The sequence below is a fragment of the Carassius gibelio genome, chromosome B13, assembly GCF_023724105.1.
Source record: "Carassius gibelio isolate Cgi1373 ecotype wild population from Czech Republic chromosome B13, carGib1.2-hapl.c, whole genome shotgun sequence".
NCBI lineage: Eukaryota > Metazoa > Chordata > Actinopteri > Cypriniformes > Cyprinidae > Carassius > Carassius gibelio.
This window is the reverse complement of record NC_068408.1, coordinates 22,875,429-22,898,541: the sequence shown is the minus strand read 5'-3', so window position 1 is coordinate 22,898,541 and position 23,113 is coordinate 22,875,429. Positions and strand designations below refer to the sequence as shown.

General features: G+C 38.8%; 2 protein-coding genes and 1 long non-coding RNA gene across 4 annotated transcripts in view; 2 read left to right on the top strand and 1 right to left on the bottom strand.

The window, feature by feature from the left end:
• The window catches only part of LOC127969881 (E3 ubiquitin-protein ligase UBR2), a 33,277-nt gene extending 27,310 nt beyond the window's left edge, over window positions 1–5,967 (top strand). For both annotated transcript variants that reach the window (XM_052572010.1, XM_052572009.1), the window contains exons 35-46: window positions 110–165; window positions 320–416; window positions 509–576; window positions 745–880; window positions 961–1,057; window positions 1,997–2,127; window positions 2,211–2,319; window positions 2,414–2,470; window positions 2,551–2,628; window positions 2,750–2,920; window positions 4,414–4,515; window positions 4,601–5,967. In XM_052572010.1, coding sequence (XP_052427970.1) covers window positions 110–165; window positions 320–416; window positions 509–576; window positions 745–880; window positions 961–1,057; window positions 1,997–2,127; window positions 2,211–2,319; window positions 2,414–2,470; window positions 2,551–2,628; window positions 2,750–2,920; window positions 4,414–4,515; window positions 4,601–4,742 — 1,244 coding nt within the window. In that variant the 3' untranslated portion in view covers window positions 4,743–5,967. The remainder of the gene's footprint in view (window positions 1–109; window positions 166–319; window positions 417–508; window positions 577–744; window positions 881–960; window positions 1,058–1,996; window positions 2,128–2,210; window positions 2,320–2,413; window positions 2,471–2,550; window positions 2,629–2,749; window positions 2,921–4,413; window positions 4,516–4,600) is intronic.
• Window positions 5,968–9,007: 3,040 nt separating this feature from the next.
• Window positions 9,008–12,984, bottom strand: LOC127969839 (peripherin-2-like). Its single transcript, XM_052571965.1, has 3 exons — window positions 12,005–12,984; window positions 10,913–11,159; window positions 9,008–10,196 (listed from the first exon to the last, which is right to left on the bottom strand). Exons 1-3 carry the CDS (start codon window positions 12,583–12,585, stop codon window positions 9,996–9,998), a joined length of 1,029 nt encoding a protein of 342 aa, XP_052427925.1. The 5' UTR covers window positions 12,586–12,984; the 3' UTR covers window positions 9,008–9,995.
• Window positions 10,021–21,590, top strand: LOC127969840 (uncharacterized). Its single transcript, XR_008156363.1, has 3 exons — window positions 10,021–10,169; window positions 19,779–19,866; window positions 21,109–21,590. It is a non-coding gene; the product is annotated as an uncharacterized LOC127969840 (long non-coding RNA).
• Window positions 21,591–23,113: the final 1,523 nt, after the last annotated feature.

Genomic DNA, 23,113 nt, shown 5'->3' with positions numbered 1-23,113 from the left:
GCAAAAATCATATGAAAATTTTAATTAATGGGAAATAAAATTAAAGTTGTAATAAATGCTTAATTAATGGGAAATACTCAAAGTATATTAAAATTGTGGTCTCAAACAGAGAGACTGCTGGTGGATGAAGAGAAGCCTTTGTTTGGAAGTTTACCATGCAGACAGGTAATCAAACTCATTATGCACGCCATTGAACATTTCTTTGAATCTCTAATGGAAATCAATAAATGGCTAGTCCTAATCGAGTAGCCTCTGAATTGTTCAAATCTTGAATCTTGAGTTTGATTTGTCTGATAACCCAAATGTATTGTGCATGCAGGATGACTGTTTGAATTCTCTGACTCGGTTTGGCTCGGCCTGCTGGACCGTCTCCTCTCAGGCCACTGTACAGAATCACTTTATTAGGCTCTTAACAGGTAACAAGAAGCTCTACAATTTCTGAATCAAATATTATGAGAAATGAATGAAAACTCCCACCTCGTTCATATGAACATCTGTGTTGATTCAGCCCTTGTTCCTGATCCTCGGGTGGAGAATACACCATGTATTCTGGACATAGACATGTTTCATTTGCTGGTAGGTACAAAATGTGATAACTCCATTTAAGTTGGCAAATTGACAGCATTTCTTCAACACATCTTGTTCACAACTTCAAACAACAAAAACTGCATGTGTATAAGAGCCTACTCGGACTCAGCCGGTTGTTTGGGAAAGACCTCTGACCTCAGTTAACGTGTGTGACAGGTGAGCTTGGTGCTGTCCCATCCAGCGGTTTTCTCCCTGGATTCCTCAGGGCTGAGCGCAGACACTGCGCAGCTGCACTTCCTGCATCTCGTCACAGCAGCTCACGTCGTCCAGATCCTCCTAAGCTCCGTACCAGGTGAGAGCCTCATCCTTCCCCTTCTCAAAGCAGCCACATGTTCATAGAGACTTCATAAATGATTTCGTTGACTCCATCAGAGGAGGTGCAGATGGAGCAGGAGAGTGGAGGAGCAGAGAGGGAAGAGGAGGAGAAAGTGTGTATGCTCTACAACACACTCAGGTCACATCTGGGAAGGTGAAAGCACACACACACCTGCCAGCCACAGTGCAACCAACTTTATAATTCATATACCGTATTTTCCGGACGCAAAAAGTCGCACTTTTTTTCATAGTTTGGCTGGTCCTGTGACTTATGGTCAGGTGCGACTTATTTATCAAAATTAATTTGACATGAACCAATAGAAATGAACTAAGAGAAATGAACCAATAGAATACATTACCGTCTACAACCCTCTGGTGGCTGGAGACGGTAATGTTTTCTCTTGGTTATAAATGAATGCGACTTATAGTCCAGTGCGACTTATATTTTTTTCCTCATCATGACGTATTTTTGGGCTGATGCGACTTATACTCAGGTGCGACTTATAGTCCAAAAATTACGTTTTCATGACATATTCAAATGAAACCAATACTTAATGAGTCCCATTTGACAAAAATCAAGACGTTTTGCATTGTTAGCCATGTTTATTATGATGATGATGATGACGTGTGATGTCTGTTTTATAAATATTGCCACTGTCAGAGGCTTTGATTAGTTTTTTAGGGCAACTGTTTCACCTCTACTACTGTATTTTCTGGACTACAAGTCGCACTTTTTTCATAGTTTGGCTGGTCCTGCAACTTATAGTCAGGTGCGACTTATTTATCAAAATTAATTTGACATGAACCAAGAGAAATTAACTAAGAGAAAACATTACCGCCTACAGCCGCCAGAGGGCGCACTGTGCTGCTCATTGTTCCTGTAGCCTACACTGAAAACACAGGGCGCCCTCTTGTGGCTGTAGACGGTAATGTTTTCTCTTGGTTCTTGGTTCTAAATAAATGCGACTTATGTTTTTTTCCTCATCATGACGTATTTTTGGACTGATGCGACTTATACTCAGGTGCGACTTATTGTCCGAAAATACGGTAGGTTTGTATGAGCCTAATCTGTGGCGCTGTATGTGTGTTTCAGTGGCCTGCATGAGGTGAGCTCAGGCTGGCATCTGTGGCGCTGTGTGAAAGCTGGAATCCTGCCTTATCTGAGGGCAGCCGCTCTCTTCTTCCACCATCTCAACGGAGCTCCAGCACCACCCGAATTACATAGTAAAGGACTCAGACAATACACACATTTTACCGACTCGCTCTTCCATTCGCGGGATAATTTCTAATGCTGACTGTGTGTTCAGCTCTAGGTGCGGGTGAATGGGAGGCTCTGTGTGGATACCTGTGTCTGCCCTCCAACCTGCTCCAGCTCTTCTACAACAATCGGGAGCTCATGGAACCTCTGCTGCATGGGTAACCGTCACTAATCTAGTAAAGCATCTCTGAAAACTGTAACATGATGATCAGATGTTAGTTTAATGAATCGTGGTGTGATGGTGCTCTGCAGGTGGTGCTCTCATCCAGGTGTGCTGCAGGGTCTTCAGAGCAGCGTGGCTCTCATCAGGTCTGTCCCGCTCCTCAACGCTCAAGAATTTACTGCAGCCGATGCTCAAGTGTTCACTATTATTCCATTTCCTATTTAAGGTTTCCTAGAGAGTCTAATAATCTCATAGAGCTGCCGGGCGACTACAGCGCCCTAATAAACCAGGCCTCCAACTTCACGTGAGTCACCTCCGTCTTATGAATCAGATGCGATTACTAGCTAAGACCTGCCGGCTCTCTACGGAGTCATGCGCTCCTAGTTCTGTGAAGACGATGATCTATTGATCCTGGTGGCATCTAGGTGTCCTAAATCTGGAGGGGATAAGTCTCGCGCTCCTACTCTGTGTCTGGTGTGTGGTGCTATGCTGTGCTCTCAGAGCTACTGCTGTCAGACCGAGCTGGAAGGAGAGGATGTGGGCGCATGCACCGCACACACTTTCGCCTGCGGAGCCGGAGTCGGCATCTTCCTCAGGTTTGTGCATCTGTTGTGTAAAGGATAAGGTAAAACGATTATTGGGTTACCCTTTTGTGTCTGGGTCCTGATGTATTTTGTGGCTACAAATGCATAAATAATATTTTGATATATTAAAACCTAAATGTTGAATTCTGATATTTGAAATTATTTAAATAATAAAATATACTTGAATGTTAATTTCAGACTGCCAGTAGGTGGGCAGCAAGTCACTGTTAATAACCGAGTCATTTAAACAGGTGATTCATTCAGGAACGAAACATCGTCATGATGCTCAGACACGTGAAACAGTGTTGTGCTTGTTTAGAATTATTTTTGTTGGTGAAATAGAGTAAAAATTGTTTCTTGAACTGTCGTAAAAAAAAATCCAGATCACATTTATAATCATGGTACCGTATTTTCCGGACTATAAGTCGCACTTTTTTTCATAGTTTGGCTGGTCCTGCGACTTATAGTCTGGTGCGACTTATTTATAAAAATTAAATTGACATGAACCAAGAGAAATGAACCAATAGAAAACATTACCGTCTATAGCCACGAGAGGGCGCTCTATGTCTTCAGTGTAGACTACAGGAGAACTGAGCAGCATAGAAGACATAGAGCGCCCTCTCGCGGCTGGAGACGGTAATGTTTTCTATTGGTTCTAAATAAATGCGACTTATAGTCCAGTGCGACTTGAATATGTTTTTTTCCTCATCATGATGTATTTTTGGATTGATGCGACTTATACTCGGGTCCGAAAAATACGGTAATATTTGGAGAAAATTGTGATAATGATTAACTATATGAAGTGGTATAAATTTAGATCTTCAGCCTGTCTTGAATCTGTGATCATTCTAAATGCATTTTAATAGACTGTCACTGAATCATGCAGTGAAAGAACACACTCTAAACACACAGTAGTCCAGACTTCGCGCAACGTAAGCATACACTCTGTGTTTTGAATGGTTTTTGCAAAATACTGTCGAAATTCGGCAAGGCAGTGCTGCTACTTTGTAAAAATTCACTGTCACTCTTTACAAAAAGGTTCCAATTGATATTTTATTTAACACATTAACCAACTTTAACAATGAGCAATACATTTTTACCGTATTTTTTAAGTATTTATTACTATACGCATTTTCTAAATACTTCAAGTAACATTCATAGATAAAGCCTTTGATTTTAATAATGTATTAGTCATGTTGTAATCAGCATTAACTACAGGTAGTAAATGCTTTAAAAGTATTTTTCATTGTAAGTTTGTTAACTGTTAACAAATCGAACCTTTTTGTAAAAAATGGTTTCAGTGTAAATCTTACGCCAGTTCTTTTCAAAGCAGGCTTTATTGGCCATATTGCTGTTGCTGCGGTTTCATAAATGCATTACAGTTACAGTGGTTTTAGCATTGATTATTTAAGACCATCACTTTGTCATGCTCTTCAACTGTGGTCAAATCGCTGCATCTCAACCTTGTGGATTTTTGCATTTCATTTGAATGTATTTCTTGTCAGGGTGCGGGAAAGCCAGGTCCTGTTCCTGGCTGGCAGAACTAAGGGCTGTTTTTATGCTCCCCCATACCTGGACGACTATGGGGAAACAGACCAAGGGCTAAGGTATGCCTCTATCGCTGATATTTCATGCACGTGGTTATTTCTGACAGTCGTGTGAGATCGGTTGTTGTGTTCTTCCATTTTTCAGGCGGGGAAACCCATTACACTTGTGCCAAGAGCGCTACAGGAAGATCCAGAAGCTGTGGCGCCAGCACAGCATCACGGAGGAGATCGGCCACGCTCAGGAGGCCAATCAGACTCTGGTGGGCATCGACTGGCAGCACCTGTGAAGTCACGTGATGCTTTCTCACACCTTCGCCCACCCTTAACACATAAGGGGACCCGCACAGCAGAGCTAGGGGTTGCCACGATGTCACCAAGGCCTCTTGCTCTTCCTCCACCCCTTTCTCCATCTTTCTGACAGTGGATGAATGCATGAAGTTTCTTTGCATTTTTTTTTGGGGGGGGGGGGGATTTCTCTTTCCATTTTCTTTTAAATATGATATAAATACATATTTAAAAAGACATATAGCCAAGGTATTGAACCCCATCAATATGGGTTCCCTCGCAAAACACAGATATTCTTAATAGGAATGCTATTTAATTTCTTCACCAAGTAATATTAAATTATTTTCAAAGTATTTTGCTTAAATATGAAGGTTTCTCTTATCACTTGGGAATTGACTGGTGGTGCTGCTCTTGAAGTAAGCACAGATGTCCCTGAATGCCCATGCAGTGATAGTGGCACCTGTAGAATACACAGCATCCTCTCTGCCCCCGTCATCTGGCATGCTGCAATACATTTGTTAAGGCCACGTAATTAATGTTCTCATGTTCATGCAATTGCAAGCCGATACGGGAGCTCATGAATATGTCCTTGAATGCCTGGTTTCTGTTTGTTTGAGTTTTGTATGTGTTTGCGCGAGTGAGTTTTTACGTACGGGTTTAGTTTGTATGTTTCTAATATGATGGATTTCTAAGGTGGTCCATTTTTATGACCGTTTGTTTCTCGTTCTTTTGTGACTCATGTAATTTATGTGTTTCTCGTGGCTGTGTGTTGTATACGAACTTGATCTATGGAATCATGCTTTCCACAAACTGAACTTGAGTTCCACTCTTAAACATGATTTTGACGCGTGTTGTGATTTTGGACAATTTGTTTCTTGACACTGCTGCACATTTTCAGTTTCGACTTTGGTCTGCTTTTAGACTTCTTTTTTTTTTTTTCTTTATAGTGGCCTTGGCTTGGGGCTTTATTCCAAATCAAAAGTTTGATTTGTCAGACGCAGAAACTGATTAAAACACACCGTTGCTTCTTTCAGAAACAAGTTTTCATGTCTCATGCAATTCCGATGAAAAGCCTGTTTCTGATGCGGTGAGCATATTTCCTGAGACACTTCCAGTGGCTGCAGCAAGTGTATCACATCACGAACTGACTTGTTAATATGTGAATGCTTGTATAAATGGGTACACTGTACTATATTGTAAAACATTAATGAAATAAAAAAAGAAAAAGACTCTGTGCTGTGTTGTGAATGAAACACAATGAATGAGTTGTGAGTTATTAATAAGCTGATTACCTGTCAGTGTTTTAATGCTGTAAAGTCAGTTCTTTGTGTTCCAGAACAGGTAGATTTAGTGGCCTCATGCAAGCTAATGTGTGACCCATTTTGCTGACTACAATTCTTCTTAACTGTGCTCCAGTTCTATCTAAATCTCTTGTGCATCCAGGAACGCTGCAATAAAGAGGATTAGATCTTTCCAGCTCACTGACGGCGTGGAGTCGCTGAGTCTTAGACCAGGTTTTGACTAAGTCAGTTCCTCAAAAGTAATTGTGTTCGAACTGAAACTATAAATTGTGAACTACTGAATTATTATTTGGTGGCATAATTAACCAGAATAAACAATTATCTCTGCATATATTTCACCAACACACTATGATCTATTTGGGTGAGCAAAGGATGTTTGCCCGTTCACGTCAGGAACAATTGCTCTTTTAATCATGTTTGCCAGATCTGATTTACAAAACTAGGCCCAATATCAAAATATGCCACTTTCATAACTGAAATTGATTTTACAGTAACTGTTATGTGTAACACAGTTTAACTGAACAGAAAACCAATAGACCAGTAATAATCTTACATCCAGTACCCCTTCCTCACGAAATGTAACATCTTTGTAAATTGGCTAACGGAGCAATACAAACATTTCAGTCAAATATTATAATGCATGCTCTATGCCAGACCTGCATCAAAAGTTGAAATATTGCCAATTATGCAAAAATTAAAAAAAAAAAAACTATGCAAAAAAACAATGGACTTAGCTACTACATTCACTTGTTAACATCTTGTCAGATTTTGCATGACCATCAGTGTAGTAGATCACGGTTAATCATCTAGGGGAAATCATTCTAATATTGTTTCTATGTGTTTTTATCGTTAGTTGTAAACTTACCTATTCTCATACAATTAGAACATTTAAGTTTACATCTTTAATCTCATGTTTAAAGAAATTTACAGATAAAGAATGTTCGCCTTTCAAAATCTACTGTTTCTTTATTGGTCCTTTTTGCCACATTATGTGTTTTGACTAGCAAGATAGAAAATGAAATGCTGGCTGCAGCTGATGAAGGGAATTTCATTTTTGCAGATTATAACTTTAGATTCTGAAGATGAAGCTTTAAATCAGGGCTGTCAAACTCTGCTTCAACACAAATACCACGTAGCTTTGAAGTAAGCCTGAAAGACTTGATTAGTTGGATCATGTGTCTTTAATTAGGGTTGAATCTAAACTATGCAGGGCTCCAGCCCTCCAGGAATTGAGTTTGCCACCCCTAGTCTAAATTTTCCTAAAACTGACCCGGTTCCTTTGCCACCCGTCAAAGTTCAGAAAACTGACAGTGGTTTGTGTCATTAATCTTTTGGCTGGTCTTTGCTGCTAATCTTGGGAAGTTCAAAAACAACTTCCAGTACAAGAGGCTAGGGTTACATGTATGCTCCAGTAGTGCTGCTTTTCTGCTCCTGTGTGAGACCCACCTGTCCCAGAGCTTCACCTGGGAGGGTAAGCTGCTCCGCAAAGCTGATTAACGGCTCTTATCAGGTCAGTCACACACTGTTTATGGACTTCAGGACTGGAGAAAATACCAGGTGTGAGGTGACGCATGTCCTGTTAGTGCTCACTAACTGTACCCAAAGTTAGACGTTTTCACCCTATTTAATTTTACTTCACTTTAATGTTAAGTAGTGCTAAGTATTAATATCAAATTTAGTCAATTTCTCCTAGAATGGATGGATTAATTTTACTGAATTGAGTATTTGTGTGGAATTATGATGAAAACAAAGTCTCAATGTAATAAATAAATTGTCTTTAAAATAAAATTAAATAAAAAAAAAAATGACTGGGTTTTTAATTATGTCGCGTTCTAAACCGGTTTTGTGAAATTTACCAATGTGTAACCATCGGGGTTCCCAACCTACATTCATTTTCTCCAAACGGAAAGTAATGTTTTAACAAGAATTTTATTTAGTGGAATATTTTACCCCCCAAAAATAACAAATTCTGCCATCATTTTCTCACCCTCCTGTCGTTCCAAACCAATATAAGATTCTTTCTTATGTTGAACACAAAAGAAGATATTTTGAACAATTCTGAAGAACCAAACAGTTGTTGCTCCCCACTTCCTTCCATAGGGAAAGAAATACTATTTTAATAACTGTTTGATTACCAGCATTCATCAAAATATCTTTTATGTTCAACATAAGAAAGAAACTCATACAGATTTGGAACAACACGAGGGTGAGTAAATGAATTTTTCAATTTGTGGGTGGAATATCTCTTTAAAGATGCTGATATATGCATTTGTAGAAGACCTCTGTCACTTATTAACAGTTTTTTAAAAGTGGAATTGGTTATGTTAAATAATACAATATATAAATATTGCTGTACAGAAATTGCCCTTTGTCATGAAGAACTGCGAATTATGTAAATCGTGTCAGTCTCCCTACGCTCTCAAAATATATAAATGTAACGAGGTCATTGAAAAGCATTGACTGTAGTGTGCCATTCTGCACTTCATCAAACAGAATGTTTCTAAATAATTAATGTTCCCTTATACATATTTATACAGGTTAACTAAAATATGAATGTTGAAAAAGCATTTGAGTTAATGTTGTATTTTTGTCCAAAGGTATTCTGAGGATGGGTGTTCTGAGCAGGACAAAAGCCTCATTTAGAGAAATCCATTTCCTTCTCTTCATCCAATCAGGTAAAGCTGTGTCCCGCTGGGCCACTGCTGTCCAAACATCATTCACCTGTGACCAGCTCTACAGCCACTTATTACCTTACCCCACATTCACCCCTCATATTTAAATCTTTTAAATACTCTTTTAAGTATTTTAAACACCAAAGTAAATGGCAGTATATATAGTATAGTATATATATATATATATATATATATATATATATATATATATATATATATATATATATATATATATATATATATATATATATATATATATATATATATATATTGCGAAAAATAACTAACACAGAATCTAATTAAACATCTTTATCTCACAAACGGAGTTTCCTACATGATCTGCTCAATCCACAAAAACTGACATTAATGCAAAGTCAAGATCGAATATACAGAAAGAGTTGCCTGTGAAAATTAAAAATTCACACAAATTATATGAAAAAAAAGAGAGAAAGAAAGAATACAACTGATTGGGTTGTCTGACTTAGATTAACAAATCACACACAACTGACTAAAATCTTTTACAAGCTAGTTGTCCCACAACTGTATGTCCTATAGAGCACTGAAGTTGAAGCACAAAGCCTGTTTGTGAGGCAGATATTTAACCCGAGACCTACACACATTAATGGTGAACATGTTGAGTACAATATTCTATTGTTACAGAATAGTTTCCCCATTGTTACAGAGTTCTGCTCTCCAGTAGATCACCATCAACGTGCTTTTGAAAATCGTCAGACAACCTAAGGCCTGTTAAAGGCAGCGTTGTGTACAAAGCAAGGTGTGCCACTGTTTCCATCACTTTAAGGTCTCGGAGGTGACTGAACGTTTACAAAAACACACATTTTCCTCAGCTGCCGGTTAAAAAGCTGCCGTGTGACCCCTTCAAGAAAACTGATTTCTTACTGAAAAGTGATTTATAATAGCGCCTGCTGGCTTTATGCTGAAATGTCTTATTGTATGTGTGAGGCTGTCGGGTTAAACATCCGCTTAACCAATAAACTGGAAATATAAGGATCAAACTCTATACTGCTACAGACAGACGTGGACAAGTGAGGCTTATTTGGCCGGAATATCAGATATGGTTAGATGATAATATCAGAACATTTACAGATATATTTCTTAAAATATTAAAAAATAAACATACATTTTATTTGTATTTACATTGTAGTGTGTACATCCACATCGATTGGAATCTCCTTCAAATGTAGGTGTACTTTCATGCATTCCTTCTTCCAAAGGTGGGAGTATCCACGGACATGATGGAGGGGGCATGGCTCTCTCAGCTTTATGTTGGAGCCGCTTCTGCATCTGCCTCCTGTACCTGGTTGCCTTTAAACAGCGACGTGATCTTGGTCATGATGTCAGAAAGTGTCTCCTTCACACTCTTTTCCAGCAGCCATCCCTCACTTTCGCTCTCAGGATTCTCTGGGTCTGCCAGGGTTTCCAGTGAGGTGCTCAGGTACTGCAAACCAACAGTCACGACAGCCTGTGGCAAAACATTCAGGGTTAACTTAACTTCGTTTCACAGTTGAACTAAACATGTTTAACATATATTATTTCCGTTTGGAAGTGATTACGTCTTTGGAATATATTATGCCCACATGAGGGTTTCCTTAGGTTGATGAATGTCAATACAGCATCACTGTTGTGTGCTTCTGATGTTTTGACCCACATGAGTTCCAGGAAATATCCAGTTTGGAAACAAGATCTTAGGATTTACACCTTCGGTTCAAGCTAAGGTTAACTCTCTTGAACTACTTTTTTTTTTTTTTGCACATTTGGTGTTGTGTCCCATTATGCAATCAACAACAGTTTGCTGTGCCCATCTACTAAACTATGTATGCATTGTTAAATGGTTTCAGTGTATTTGGAGGTAGTAGTAATGTAGACAAGTTCTGTAAAGGAAAAGGTAAATATGTCGAGTGCATGTTATTTGTAAACTTCTTACTTGCTTTGTCACCTATATCATGTCGTGCCATCAACGCAGTGTGTTAATCAAATCAATTAAGTAGATAATTAATCTGATTCGTTCAGACCTATTTATATTACGCTTTACGAACCAACTGACCTTATAATCTAGCGGCTCACTTTATAATCTAGCAGCACACTCGTTACCCACCAAGAGTGTAATCTAGTGAAAAAGTCAAATGTCATGAGGTAGCTGTGTTCAACTTTGGGTTCAATTCCCTCTCCCACACCCACCTGCATAATAATGAACAACAGCACAAAAGCACCAATACTGTTCATCATGCCCCCATAGTAGGACACCAGGGCCTCACGGCAGCCTCTGGTCCAGATGTTTAGATCCTCAGTGTGGTGGTCATAGCTGTAGTGAGCGGAGTTGTTGGTCAGGTGATGTTGGATACAAGGGCGAGGAGAGCCAGGGTTGCAGCAGCTGAAGGGAACACTTTCCATCAAGTATTTGCCTTCCACGTTGCTCTGGACTCGGCTAAGAAATTGCGAAGATTGAAAGATTGAACGGTCAGGCAGATATTTGATTTATATTGACTGGGACATATTCTTTGTGGTAGCAATTAAGATTTCAAAAGTTGCAGGCTTAGAAACATAACTCAACAAATTTGTATATCCATATTAGCTTCAGGACTCCATTTAGATAATAAGAAGACCTCTTTTAAATTAAATGGGAGGTGACAATTGAGACCAACTCTATGGGAGGCAATAGATTGCACAATTCTATGATTGGTGTGGAAGGTAAGCTTTAAAGGACTTGGGAACAGGATCCTGACATGTTATCTAATCTATGGACCCATGTGCCCCCTCTAACCCTTTCCCTCTTTATAAAACCCACCAGCCAATAATCTACTTAGGAATCTCTCAAAACAAACTCTGAAATTTGATTCCAGTTTCCAGGGGGTCTGCTGTGAGACTTTGAAAACATTGTTAGAACATTTGTTATATATTTTCTTTTTGTCTTGGTTGTCATAAAATTATTGCATAATAAAGTGTCTCTTGATCAGAGTAAAATATGCATCAACTGATCTCTATCCATTTAGGTGCCTTACTTTCTCAATCAAGCTTATACTTTCTCAAAACCCAGTGAATATCAGGCTTCATTACTTCCTCCCAATAATGTCCAGAGACTGATGCCTTTTGAATTTGACTACATCTATGGTAACAGTTACTATTTTACACATTTTGCTATGATAATGATTGACTGAAATTCAGATGTCACGAGCCAACAGATGAAAGAGAAAATGTATATAAATGATCAAGAATCTCTTCCACATCTTATACACTTTTCCACTAGTACTCAGTACTAAAGTCAGTACTCACTCTTTAACCTCATCATTGCTGAAGTCCAGGTAGCGGTTGCTAATCCACTGGATCTCAAACCAGTCCCTGTAGTTGTTGTTGCCACAGCAGCGGAACTCGATCTGGGTCATATCTAGGGTTCTCTTCATGAAGCATCGTCCTGGCGTGTCGGTATCTTTGTAGTACTTCATTCCATTCTTCAGGCCTTCAGCCAGGGCGAAATGCAGAGAGATCTGCATCAAGAAACACAGCAGAGCCGTGACAAAAAGGGCGACGCAGAAAACCACACACCCACTCATGTAGGTCTTCAACATTGGTTTCCACTTGGTGAATTTGATTGTATCAAGGGAGTCATGGCACACTTTGCCCCCAAAAGCGTTGATAACACAGGCCACGAGTCCCACCATGATGAGTAGGTTGGGCACAAAATGGCTCTCGTTGTTATCCATCATCTCGCTTCTTTTGCGTAGCTCGATCTTGAAGAAAATCCCCATGCTGAAGATGAGGATCCCAGCCATCACACAGAGCCAGTACAGGAGCCACAGTCCTTGGGCCAGCTTGACCCGCTTGGCCAAGTCAAATTTTATAGGCATCAAAGCCATTTTTTATTTATTTTTTGTTCCCTGTGATTCAATGAGTCAGAACAATATATTCAGAGTTATTCTTCTTTAGTATGATTACCTTTGTTTCAGAGGTATGATTCAAATTGTCCTATGATTCAACTTGTCTTTCCCTTGTGGAAATTCTCGAAGACCTTGAACAGAAACGTTGTAGTCCAGAAGTTTAGTTTAGTAATCCGTCATCAAGCGTGGAATGTGCAGTAGCAAGAATTCCCCTTTCCTTATCCATTCTGACCACCCACAATTCAAGAAAGTACATGCTGTTGCCCTTTTCCTTTGAGATTTCACATAAATCCACCCAAATTGACCAGCTGGGGGGCTACGTGGCTTTTCCTGATGGTTCCTTCCCTGCAAAAGGGGGTGGCCGGCTAAGGAGCTGTGTGATTGTAGAATCAAGTTCCTCTACGTCATCCTAAAACCCACTAATCAGCGCTGATCCCATTTGCAGATGAGCTGAGGACTCTAATCCCTTATCTTACTCTGTAATTGGTTAGTTACTTTAGCATCAGTTTCCTCTTTTACTTGCTGGTATTGCCTGGCTCTGGGGTATCTCTGGGTAGTCTTCAGACTGGAAGTAACTCCAATCACGCGTTGGGGGTCTGTGATTATTATATTAGTATACTCATTACGCAAATAACACATTTAAACATGGGTAATTTCTGCCACTTTATTTTAGAAGAACTTTTAAAACTTATAATGATCATACATTTAATCATCAAATGCACTATTATTATTATTATTTTTTAATACACTTTGCTGAAATACTAAAGGGGGGACATTTAATTGCCACGATACTGTACTTCTGCTAAATGTAAACAAACCAAATCAATTGCAAGGTTAGAAGATTGTATCAAAGAATTTATCTGACCCTCACCTGACTGATGCGTTTATCCTAATGTTTATCCTAAATCCACACAAAGTTGTATAGGTCTCCTAAGATTTCTATCACCCAGAATTGTAATTGAAAAATCCTTATGCCTGGTCAAGCCTCTCGTATAAAATTTAAAGCTATGGACAGAAGCATCTCTTCTTCCCTTAGAGGTGGTTTTTACATGATGAACTGTGATCAAGCCACATTTTTGATGTCAGTAGTTTGCTCATTTTTAATTCTCAACAATTCATGGGAAGACTGAAGCTTCCAGTTGTAAAACCCATCCAGACCGATTTTGCCCCCAAGTCAATCTGACGTACTTTATCAAAGAGCAATGAGCTCATTTGCCGTGAAGAGAAAATCAATGTTCTATGCTTGTAACTAACCCTATTTGAAGCAATCACAAGCTCTTCTAATTAGTAGTGAACTTTAAGTTCTTCGCCACTTTGCGTAAGCCTAATCAAATACCTAAACATTCTGGCTCAGCGGCAGTAAGTGACGATTAAGACTTTTGCTGGATTGACCCCAAGTCACTTGTAGGGTCTCTTGTAAGAGCAGTTGACCTGACTTTAGGCTAAGAGCTCATTTGTTGAGTGGTAGAGTTGTCTTGCAGCTGTGTCTATAAGAGAACCCAAAGGGTGGGCATCACCACTGTAATTAGCGTGCATTGGTCACATGTGACAAGATTAGAAGTACCGTTAGTATTTGAGTGACTTACTGTCCGATCTATTTAGAGGGACACGTAGGCACTGGATGAATAGCACGCAATGTTTCTACCTCAGCAACTGAAATGTTGGAGTAGCTTGTTATATTGAGGCTTAAGGGTGCATGTGTATTCCTGTTTGTAGGTGAGCCGGGGAGACTCTTTTGGTTGTCTGATGTTAATCTGAGGCATTCTGAAGTCAACATATATGCCATGAGCAGCATAAACGGTTTTCCTTTTTGTGATGACCTCTTGTATAGTGGGCAAATTCCAATGGAGGTGAACATTATTATGCCCTACACGCTCTGAAAGGCAGAACCCATGAAGTGGGCACCTTGGAGGAAGCAGGGCACTTGCGTATCAGTGTAGCCATTTGGATCGCCCTTGGCAAAGGGAGCAATGAAAGACAACATAATTCCCTCATTATCCTCACCTGAAATGTTACCATGACAATGCAGAGAGGCTTTCATCACCGCATGAGTTGTTTTAACAATGGGAGTTCCTTTTTATTACTGTTAAAGGGATAAATATGCATACAAATAGTACCCCCTTCCAAAAGTGCCTTTCAAATGTGTAAAACAACCTTTTCTTTTAAACTGTACATTGCTGTAATTTCTTATATATACTAGAGAGAGTACTACAGTATATAGTTGTAATGACTGATGATATGAGAGGTTCATATTCAAAGCTCTTAAAGTTTCTCTCACAACTTTTTCAGTGGCCCAGGTTCTAGAAACTTCTCCATTTGTTGTTTCACAGAGATTATAACAAAACAGCATTTTGATTGACTATTGTAATGATAGTAATTAGCCCTTTTACAGGTCCTTCTCAAAAAATTAGCATATTGTGACAAAAGTTCATTATTTTCCATAATCTAATGATAAAAATTAAACTTTCATATATTTTAGATTCATTGCACACCAACTGAAATATTTCAGGTCTTTTATTGTTTTAATACTGATGATTTTGGCATACAGCTCATGAAAACCCAAAATCTCAAAAAATTAGCATATCTAGAAAAGGTTCTCTAAACAAGCTATTAACCTAATCATCTGAATAAACTAATTAACTCTAAACACCTGCAAAAGATTCCTGAGGCTTTAAAATCTTCCAGCCTGGTTCATTACTCAAAACCTCAATCATGTGTAAGACTGCCGACCTGACTGCTGTCCAGAAGGCCATCATTGACACCCTCAAGCGAGAGGATAAGACACAGAAAGACATTTCTGAACAAATAGGCTGTTCCCAGAGTGCTGTATCAAGGCACCTCACAGGGAAGTCTGTGGGAAGGAAAAAGTGCTTCACAACGAGAAGAGGTGACGGGACCCTGAGGAAGATTGTGGAGAAGGACCGATTCCAGACCTTGGGGGACCTGCGGAAGCAGTGGACTGAGTCTGAAGTAGAAACATCCAGAGCCACCGTGCACAGGCGTGTGCAGGAAATGGGCTACAGAGAAGCAGCACTGGAGTGTTGCTCAGTGGTCCAAAGTACTTTTTTCGGATGAAAGCAAATTTTGCATGTCATTCAGAAATCATGGTGCCAGAGTCTGGAGGAAGACTGGGGAGAAGGAAATGCCAAAATGCCTGAAGTCCAGTGTCAACTACCCACAGTCAGTGATGGTCTGGGGTGCCATGTCAGCTGCTGGTGTTGGTCCACTGTGTTTTATCAAAGGCAGGGTCAATGCGTCTAGCTATCAGGAGATTTTGGAGCACTTCATGCTTCCATCTGCTGAAAAGCTTTATGGAGATAAGGATTTCGTTTTTCAGCACGACCTGGCACCTGCTCACAGTGCCAAAACCACTGGTAAATGGTTTACTGACCATGGTATTACTGTGCTCAATTGGCCTGCCAACCCTCCTGACCTGAACCCCATAGAGAATCTGTGGGATATTGTGAAGATAAAGTTGAGAGACGCAAGACCCAACACTCTGGATGAGCTTAAGGCCGCTATCGAAGCATCCTGGGCCTCCATAACACCTCAGCAGTGCCACAGGCTGATTGCCTCCATGCCACACCGCATTGAAGCAGTCATTTCTGCAAAAGGATTCCTGACCAAGTATTGAGTGCATAACTGAACATAATTATTTGAAGGTTGACTTTTTTTGTATTAAAAACCACTTTTCTTTTATTGGTCGGATGAAATATGCTAATTTTTTGAAATAGGAATTTTGGGTTTTCATGAGCTGTATGCCAAAATCATCAGTATTAAAACAATAAAAGACCTGAAATATTTCAGTTGGTGTTCAATGAATCTAAAATATATGAAAGTTAAATTTTTATCATTACATTATGGAAAATAAATAACTTTTATCGCAATATGCTAACTTTTTGAGAAGGACCTGTATTTGGCCATCAATTTTCCAAAAAAAGTGAAATTAAGTCCTTAGTTTCTTGAAAATTGTAAATGATGCTTTAATGCTTTAATAACATCGCTGATTTCAGTAGCAAAAATGCTTGTAGTGTTGGTAAATTACTTGCAGAATGTGAATCAGTTCAGACTGTCAATTTCTGTAAATGGATTAAAAACTCTGTTATAAAATATGAAAACTTAAGATATGAAGAAATACAAGTTTGGGCATTTTAGTAGTTTTGAGCTGTGTCTCTTCCTGAGAGAGGAGCACATGACTCCACTCTTCCTCGCAGGACACCGTTCTTTCTCAGATAAATAAACAGGGCCTGTCAGTTTGTCTGTGGACAATTAGCTGCGGAGTTCAGATTCACGCTCACTTCAAAGGGCTGCAGCTTCATTTTTCCTGCTATTGTGTTTCATTTAGATATTTTTCTTTTAACAAGGGCCACATGTTGCTCTGGATTGCTATCCAGAAGATAATGCTGAGAGCTAAGAACAGACTGCATAATCTGTTTACTCATAATCTTATTGCACTGAAAGCCCTTTTTATGCATGAAGGCAACACCGCTTGCTTTCATGAGCTTTCAAATATTTCTCTGCCAGCCCACACTGCCTATTATTCTTACACATGATAGATAAATAGATAGATAGATAGATAGATAGATAGTACAGTAGAGATATAGATGGTCTGTGTCTGTAACTTTATGACAGAGAGTGAAAAAGTGGGAGGTAATGATGAACAGACAGAGGAAGCTGAAGAGAAGGATTGGTGACACATGCACATTGTGCCCTGGACGTGGAGCGGTGGGGTGGGGGTAGTGGGGGCATTACAAGAATTTCATAACAAGCACAAGGGCATTAATATGTCAGGGGTTCATTGGAAGCAGATGTGTGATTTATTTTTACAGGCTGGTAGTTTGGGTTGTTGTAACAGGCATTGAAGCTATTCTTGCAGCCCCTTTCCTCGCTCACCTCGTCTTCCTCTGCTATAAACCCACAGCCTATCGCTGTATATTGCTTGTTTTTCTCTCATACTGAAATCTGCTACTGTGTTTGCTGTCCTGTGTATATTTACGTTACATATTAAATACACTCCAACCACATGTTTTGGTACACAATAGTTTATAATGTTTCACATAGCATTTCAAATTAATCAAAACTATGCAAACAATGGATTATGGTAATAATGGACTATATATAGCTTTAATAACTTTATATTTGCTTATAAAACTAAAAGATCTTAAAAAAATAAAAAATAATATATATATATTATATATATAAATTTGTTCTTCTCTTCTGTTTTTTTTTTTTTTTTTTTTTTTTTTTTTTTTTTTTTTTTAGTTTCACATTTTTCATGTCCACTAGATGGCGACTGTGACATTGAAATGTATGTGCATTTTAACATTTTAACCTTCCAGACTCTTTAAAGGTTCATTTTTATGACCTTCAAAAGAAAAGCAACTTTCGTTGAAGGTGTACAATAGATTCTTTGATAGATATTACACTGAAAGAGAAATATATAAGGAGTTAAAAAGGCATCTGTGTTCTAGATGGACATCCAGCCCTCAGTCCTTCCCCCAGACTGGCTGACACATGTGAAAGACTGGAGCGTTTAGAGTGACAGTCTGATGGGAGGAAACGGACCATTATTTAATCAATAGAATTGCATCAATTTGGGGAAAATTTGTGTCCAGTGAAAACAAACGAACAGCCAGTCCAGCAAAGAGGCAGATTTTTCTTTAGCGTGACTCAGAGCGTACATGTGAGAAGGGTTTCTCAGGGTGTGTATCTGTGCCTGTGAATATCTTTGCAGTGTCCAAACATGGCTGCCGCTCGGGTACAAATTGAATCGTCACTCTGGCCTGTCAGTCTGTTTCAAGGTCTACCTGCTCATTCCTGTCGTGACCCCTGCTTGTAAATATCCAGCGGGTCGTCGAGTTGATGTCAGCGTGAGTGACATTAAGTTAACCCTAGAAGGTTAAGAGGTCGTGTGGGGGGGTGGACATTACCAATTGTGACTAAGAATGTGACTTCTGTAGAAAACATCTCATTGGCAGAAAATTTCAAAACAACTGACCCTTTAATGGTTTTTTCTTTTTCTTTTTTTTTTTTTTTTGCTGAACGATGGACATGTTCCAGTGGCCCAAAATCTAACAATATAACAAAATCTACACAACACAACAAAACAAGCCACAACACAACAAAATCTCGACTGCACATTTAAATCTATGGAAACAAGCCGCAACGCAATAAAATCGGCACAACACAAAGAAAACAAGCCGCAACACAACAAAATCTTCACAACACAATGGAATCAAGTCGCAACACAACTAATTTAGCACAACTGTAATATATTCATGGTTTGGGTAACATTTGACACCTAACCCTAACACCTAGACTCTTTTAAATAAATATATATATAATATACCTTTAACATCCATGGAACCTTTCCATTTCACAAAAGGATAATTAAAATGTTCTTTTAAAATTGGTTATTTTAAAAATTGCTCACTGAAAGGCTCTTTTTGGAACCCAGAATATTTTTTCTATGACATAACTGCAAAAAAGAGACCTTTTGGAACCTTGATTTTTACAGTTGCCTTTTAAAACAATTTTAAACATTTGTAGAACATTGAAAAAAGCAAAATTCTGAAATGCCATAAGTTGTAATACACATTTCTGAGAATGTGTGAACATTCCAGTGAACAAAGATGAGCCAAGAATAAGTTGATTCAAGGAAAGGGTGAAGAAATGTCATTGGAGAACACCTCTCACCTTGTTTCTGACAATGAACTGCTCAAATAGGCGGCAAAAAGTGCTGTGTGAAGCCGGGCCCCGTCAGGCAGTTTTATGTCAGGGGTGGAATAAAGCTGTTAATGGGCCCAGCACTTTACTGTCTATCACTCTCGACCCAGCTATTGGGGGCCTGCCACAGCAAACATTCTCAACACACCTCATAGATACTAGGATATGGTCACATAAATCTAGTGAAACTTGTGAAAACTCTCTCCTATAAATTCACATTCCAAGAATTAAGGATGCACAGATACAAGAGAATCAGTTTATATGATGAAAGCGCTCCTTGTAAGATGGATTAAATGTTTCTACACAAGGTCAGAGCACATTCCTCGTGCCTTCCTGATCAGAGACAGAGTGACTCACTGTAGCCTCCTGCTGTTCCCATACAGCTGCAACAACATATAGAACAGATTTTAATACCATCCATGACACTCACAAACGCGTCTTTGTAGGATCACTCAGTGGATTGTTGGCTGTCTGGAAGGAGTGCAGAAAGCATGAATGAAGAGCAGGAGACAGAAACGCTTGAGAAACCTACAGGTAATTTATTTTCCTTAAAGAAAATTAAGCCTATTTTAGGATCTTTTAAGAATTACTATTATTACTTATTATTATTATTATTATTTTTGTATGTGTGTGAGTTTGAGTTTGTGACTTTCATTATTCTCAGTATTAATTATAATTAATTGAATTATAATTGAATTATAATTGCTGTATTGTGTGTGTGTATATATATATTTTTATTATTATTATTTTTTTTTTTTAGCAAAAATTTTAAAAGGCAGTACAAAATATTATCACAATATTTAAACGGATAGTTCACCCTAAAAATGAAAATTCTGTAATTACTCACCCTCATGTCTTTCCAAACCTGTAAGACCTCCATTCATCTTTGAAACCCAAATTAAGGTATTTTTGATGAAATCTGAGAGCTTTCTGACCCTCCATAGAAAGCAAAGGTATCGTGGCGGACGACTGTCCCGGCAGAAAATAAATAGTCAAATATAGTCATTATTTTTATTTTCTTTGTGCACAAAGTATTATTGTAGCTTTATAAAATTACAGTTGAACCACTGATGTCACATGGACTATTTTAATGATGTCCTTACTATGTTTCTGGGCCTTGACCATGGTAGTTCCCTTGCTGTCTATGCAGGGTCAGAAAGCTCTCGGATTTAAACAAAAATGTTTTCATTTGTGTTCCAAAGATGAACAAAGGTCTTACGGGTTTGAAGCAACATGAGTAAGTGTGGGTTAAATCTATATTTTTGGGCATTAATGTTGATCCAAGAACATGTCTTACTTTGCAAAATCACATCCTCCAAAAATCACCTTGAAAGTTTTTGTTTAAAAGTCATGTCAAAGCGGCTGAGAAAGTTCAGTCTATCAAAAATCTAGCATTAGATCTGGTCTCTTATATTGGTATTTTGTTATCCATATGATATGGATGCTAGCAATGCAGTATATGGTAGAATGTCCAACATGTTCTCTAAGACTGGCTGGGAAAAGGCTTGAACGAAAATGGAGAATAACAGAAGAAGACATCAGTCCTAAAATATTAGAGAGAAAAAAAAACATGGAAAGCAGTCTGTTTTAGCCTCCAGACTCCTTATCTTGAGCTGAAAGGAGACCTGACTGTTGCACTTGAGTGCCTTCCAAGAGATTTGTTACATTCTGAGTTACACTCCTGCTTTGAGAATATATCCTCTCAATTGCCAGAAGGGGCCTTGGAAGGGGAGCCACCATTGGGCCTCAGATTATATTCTTTGTCTCCGTTCCAAGATTCCGTGTGCAGCCAAACGAGACTTGAAGGAGATGCAGAGGAGCAGAGATGAGACAAGCAATAGATTGTGGACTGAAATGATGAGAGCAGGCACTGAACACTTCCCTCAAGAGAAACCAAATGAGAGCGAGCACTCTACAGCTGAATGTTTGGCCTCGAGCGAAGGTGAAAATGAGCAGCAATAAATCTGACAGACTTTATCTGAGAAGAGACCTAAACCTGTTGTGCGTGCTTTGGCCTGGTTTTACTTGGGCAGGAAACAACATGGCCGCTCTTGATCTTTGGCTTTGCACCTTTGACCCCAATGAATCACAAAGCTAAAAATGGAGTCTCTACAACAAGGAGGGCGTTGAACTGCGTGGAATAACAGAGTATGATATATTCATAAAATTGTTCTCAGGATATGTTTTTTTTTTTCTCCTGTTTTAATCCAATAAAGATGTACTGTATGGTGTATGAGGCCAAGTTCTGCTCTGCATATTTTTGATAAATCATTCCCACCAAATCATCCTTCCGAATTGTCTCCCCTGGCTGATCCTAACATTTCACACACACACACACACACACACACATATTTGGATTGTGGAGCCCTACAGACCTGCTCAGCCAACTCGACCCATTCAAAACGGTGTGTGCGAGGATTCAGCACATTGTTTAATAAAGGGAAAAAAGGCTTCATTGTGACAGCAGGAGCACGGGGCGCTTTCTGATGATGCGTTCACTCCCCCGGGCTGACCTCTGCTCTTTATTAAGCTCTAATGAGCAGCAGGGCTGAGCGGTCTTATCTCAGACCTGTCACACATGCACAAGGCAGGGGTCGGGAATAACTAAGTGAAAGTAGTAAACTGTTTTTCAGTTGTGCAGGCAGTAGCTCAGGTCCGCTTTGTTGCACAGTAGATTTAGTCTGTGTTTCAGAAATGCACATTTACATATGCACTAGCATATTTTAGATTGTAGTAGGTTAATCCAGGTGTTCCATGTATTCAGAAAATTTTGCATGTGTTACAAAGTAGACATACTATTTTATTTTTTTTATGTTTACTTGAATTTGGTTTAAATATGCAGATTAGTCACTATCTAATTAAATGTGCACTAATGTGCATGCATTTGAGCAGAAACTCATCGCTGGACAAAGCCAGGTTCAAAATCTTTTTTTTTGTTGTTGTTGACATTTTTGATTCAAAGGTTGGATTGGAATAAAACTGAATTATAAGTGGTACTGATGTGGAGATTTCTGGCTTAGTGCGGGAGAAAAAAAATCACATTTTAAGAAAATAATTTTTAAAGATATGCATTGTAACTAAAATCTATAGACTAATAATTCAAATAAATGTGATGTTTGTCTTTAAAATTTGAGCAAATCAAGTTGTCTGTTAAAAGAAAATTCAGAGATTCATAAGTTTGTACTCCTTTTGGAAAGACACAGAACAGTCATTTAAGTCTAATCCAATCACATTTTCATAATAGTTTAAATACAGGAAAATCAGCAGGCGTCCACCCTAGAAAGCTTTTTGTTTCTATTCTTGAAATACATCTTAATTGAAAAATCTGTCAAACTGGGCTCAGAAGATATTACCTTGAAAGAAGTATTACAAGCATTCCGAGTATAATGTCTTATCAAAAGAGGCTTTATTAGGCTGTCAATCAAGCACTCAGCTGATACAGTGTCCTGCTGTAGAGCCGATCTTTATCTCAGTGCATGTCAGTCAGAAATCTCCTTTCTATAAGGACTGGGATTCAATTAGACTGATTTTGTGGACCACATCAACTGATTCATTGTAAAATGATTCATGTGAAATGTGTTCACAAATCAGAAAAGCTGCTTCTCTTTTAAATATGGCTCCTAGAGATAGTACGTATGTTCATGACTACTTCAATTTTAGTTTGTGCTTCTCTTAGCCATTAGATGGCTTCAGAAGACTTGGTAAACAGAGCTCAAGTCATATAGATGTCTTTTATGATATTTTGATGGTGATTTTACATGTAAGGATTTTGAATTAGTTT

Bases quoted from the DNA above. Each gene is read 5' to 3' on its own strand.
- LOC127969839 (XM_052571965.1), bottom strand. From the start codon at position 12,585: ATGGCTTTGATGCCTATAAAATTTGACTTGGCCAAGCGGGTCAAGCTG. The intron at 11,160-12,004 runs GTGAGTACTGAC...GCAATTTCTTAG, and splicing joins AGCAATGATGAGGTTAAAGA to CCGAGTCCAGAGCAACGTGG. The intron at 10,197-10,912 runs GTGGGTGTGGGA...GTTTTGCCACAG, and splicing joins TGTTGTTCATTATTATGCAG to GCTGTCGTGACTGTTGGTTT.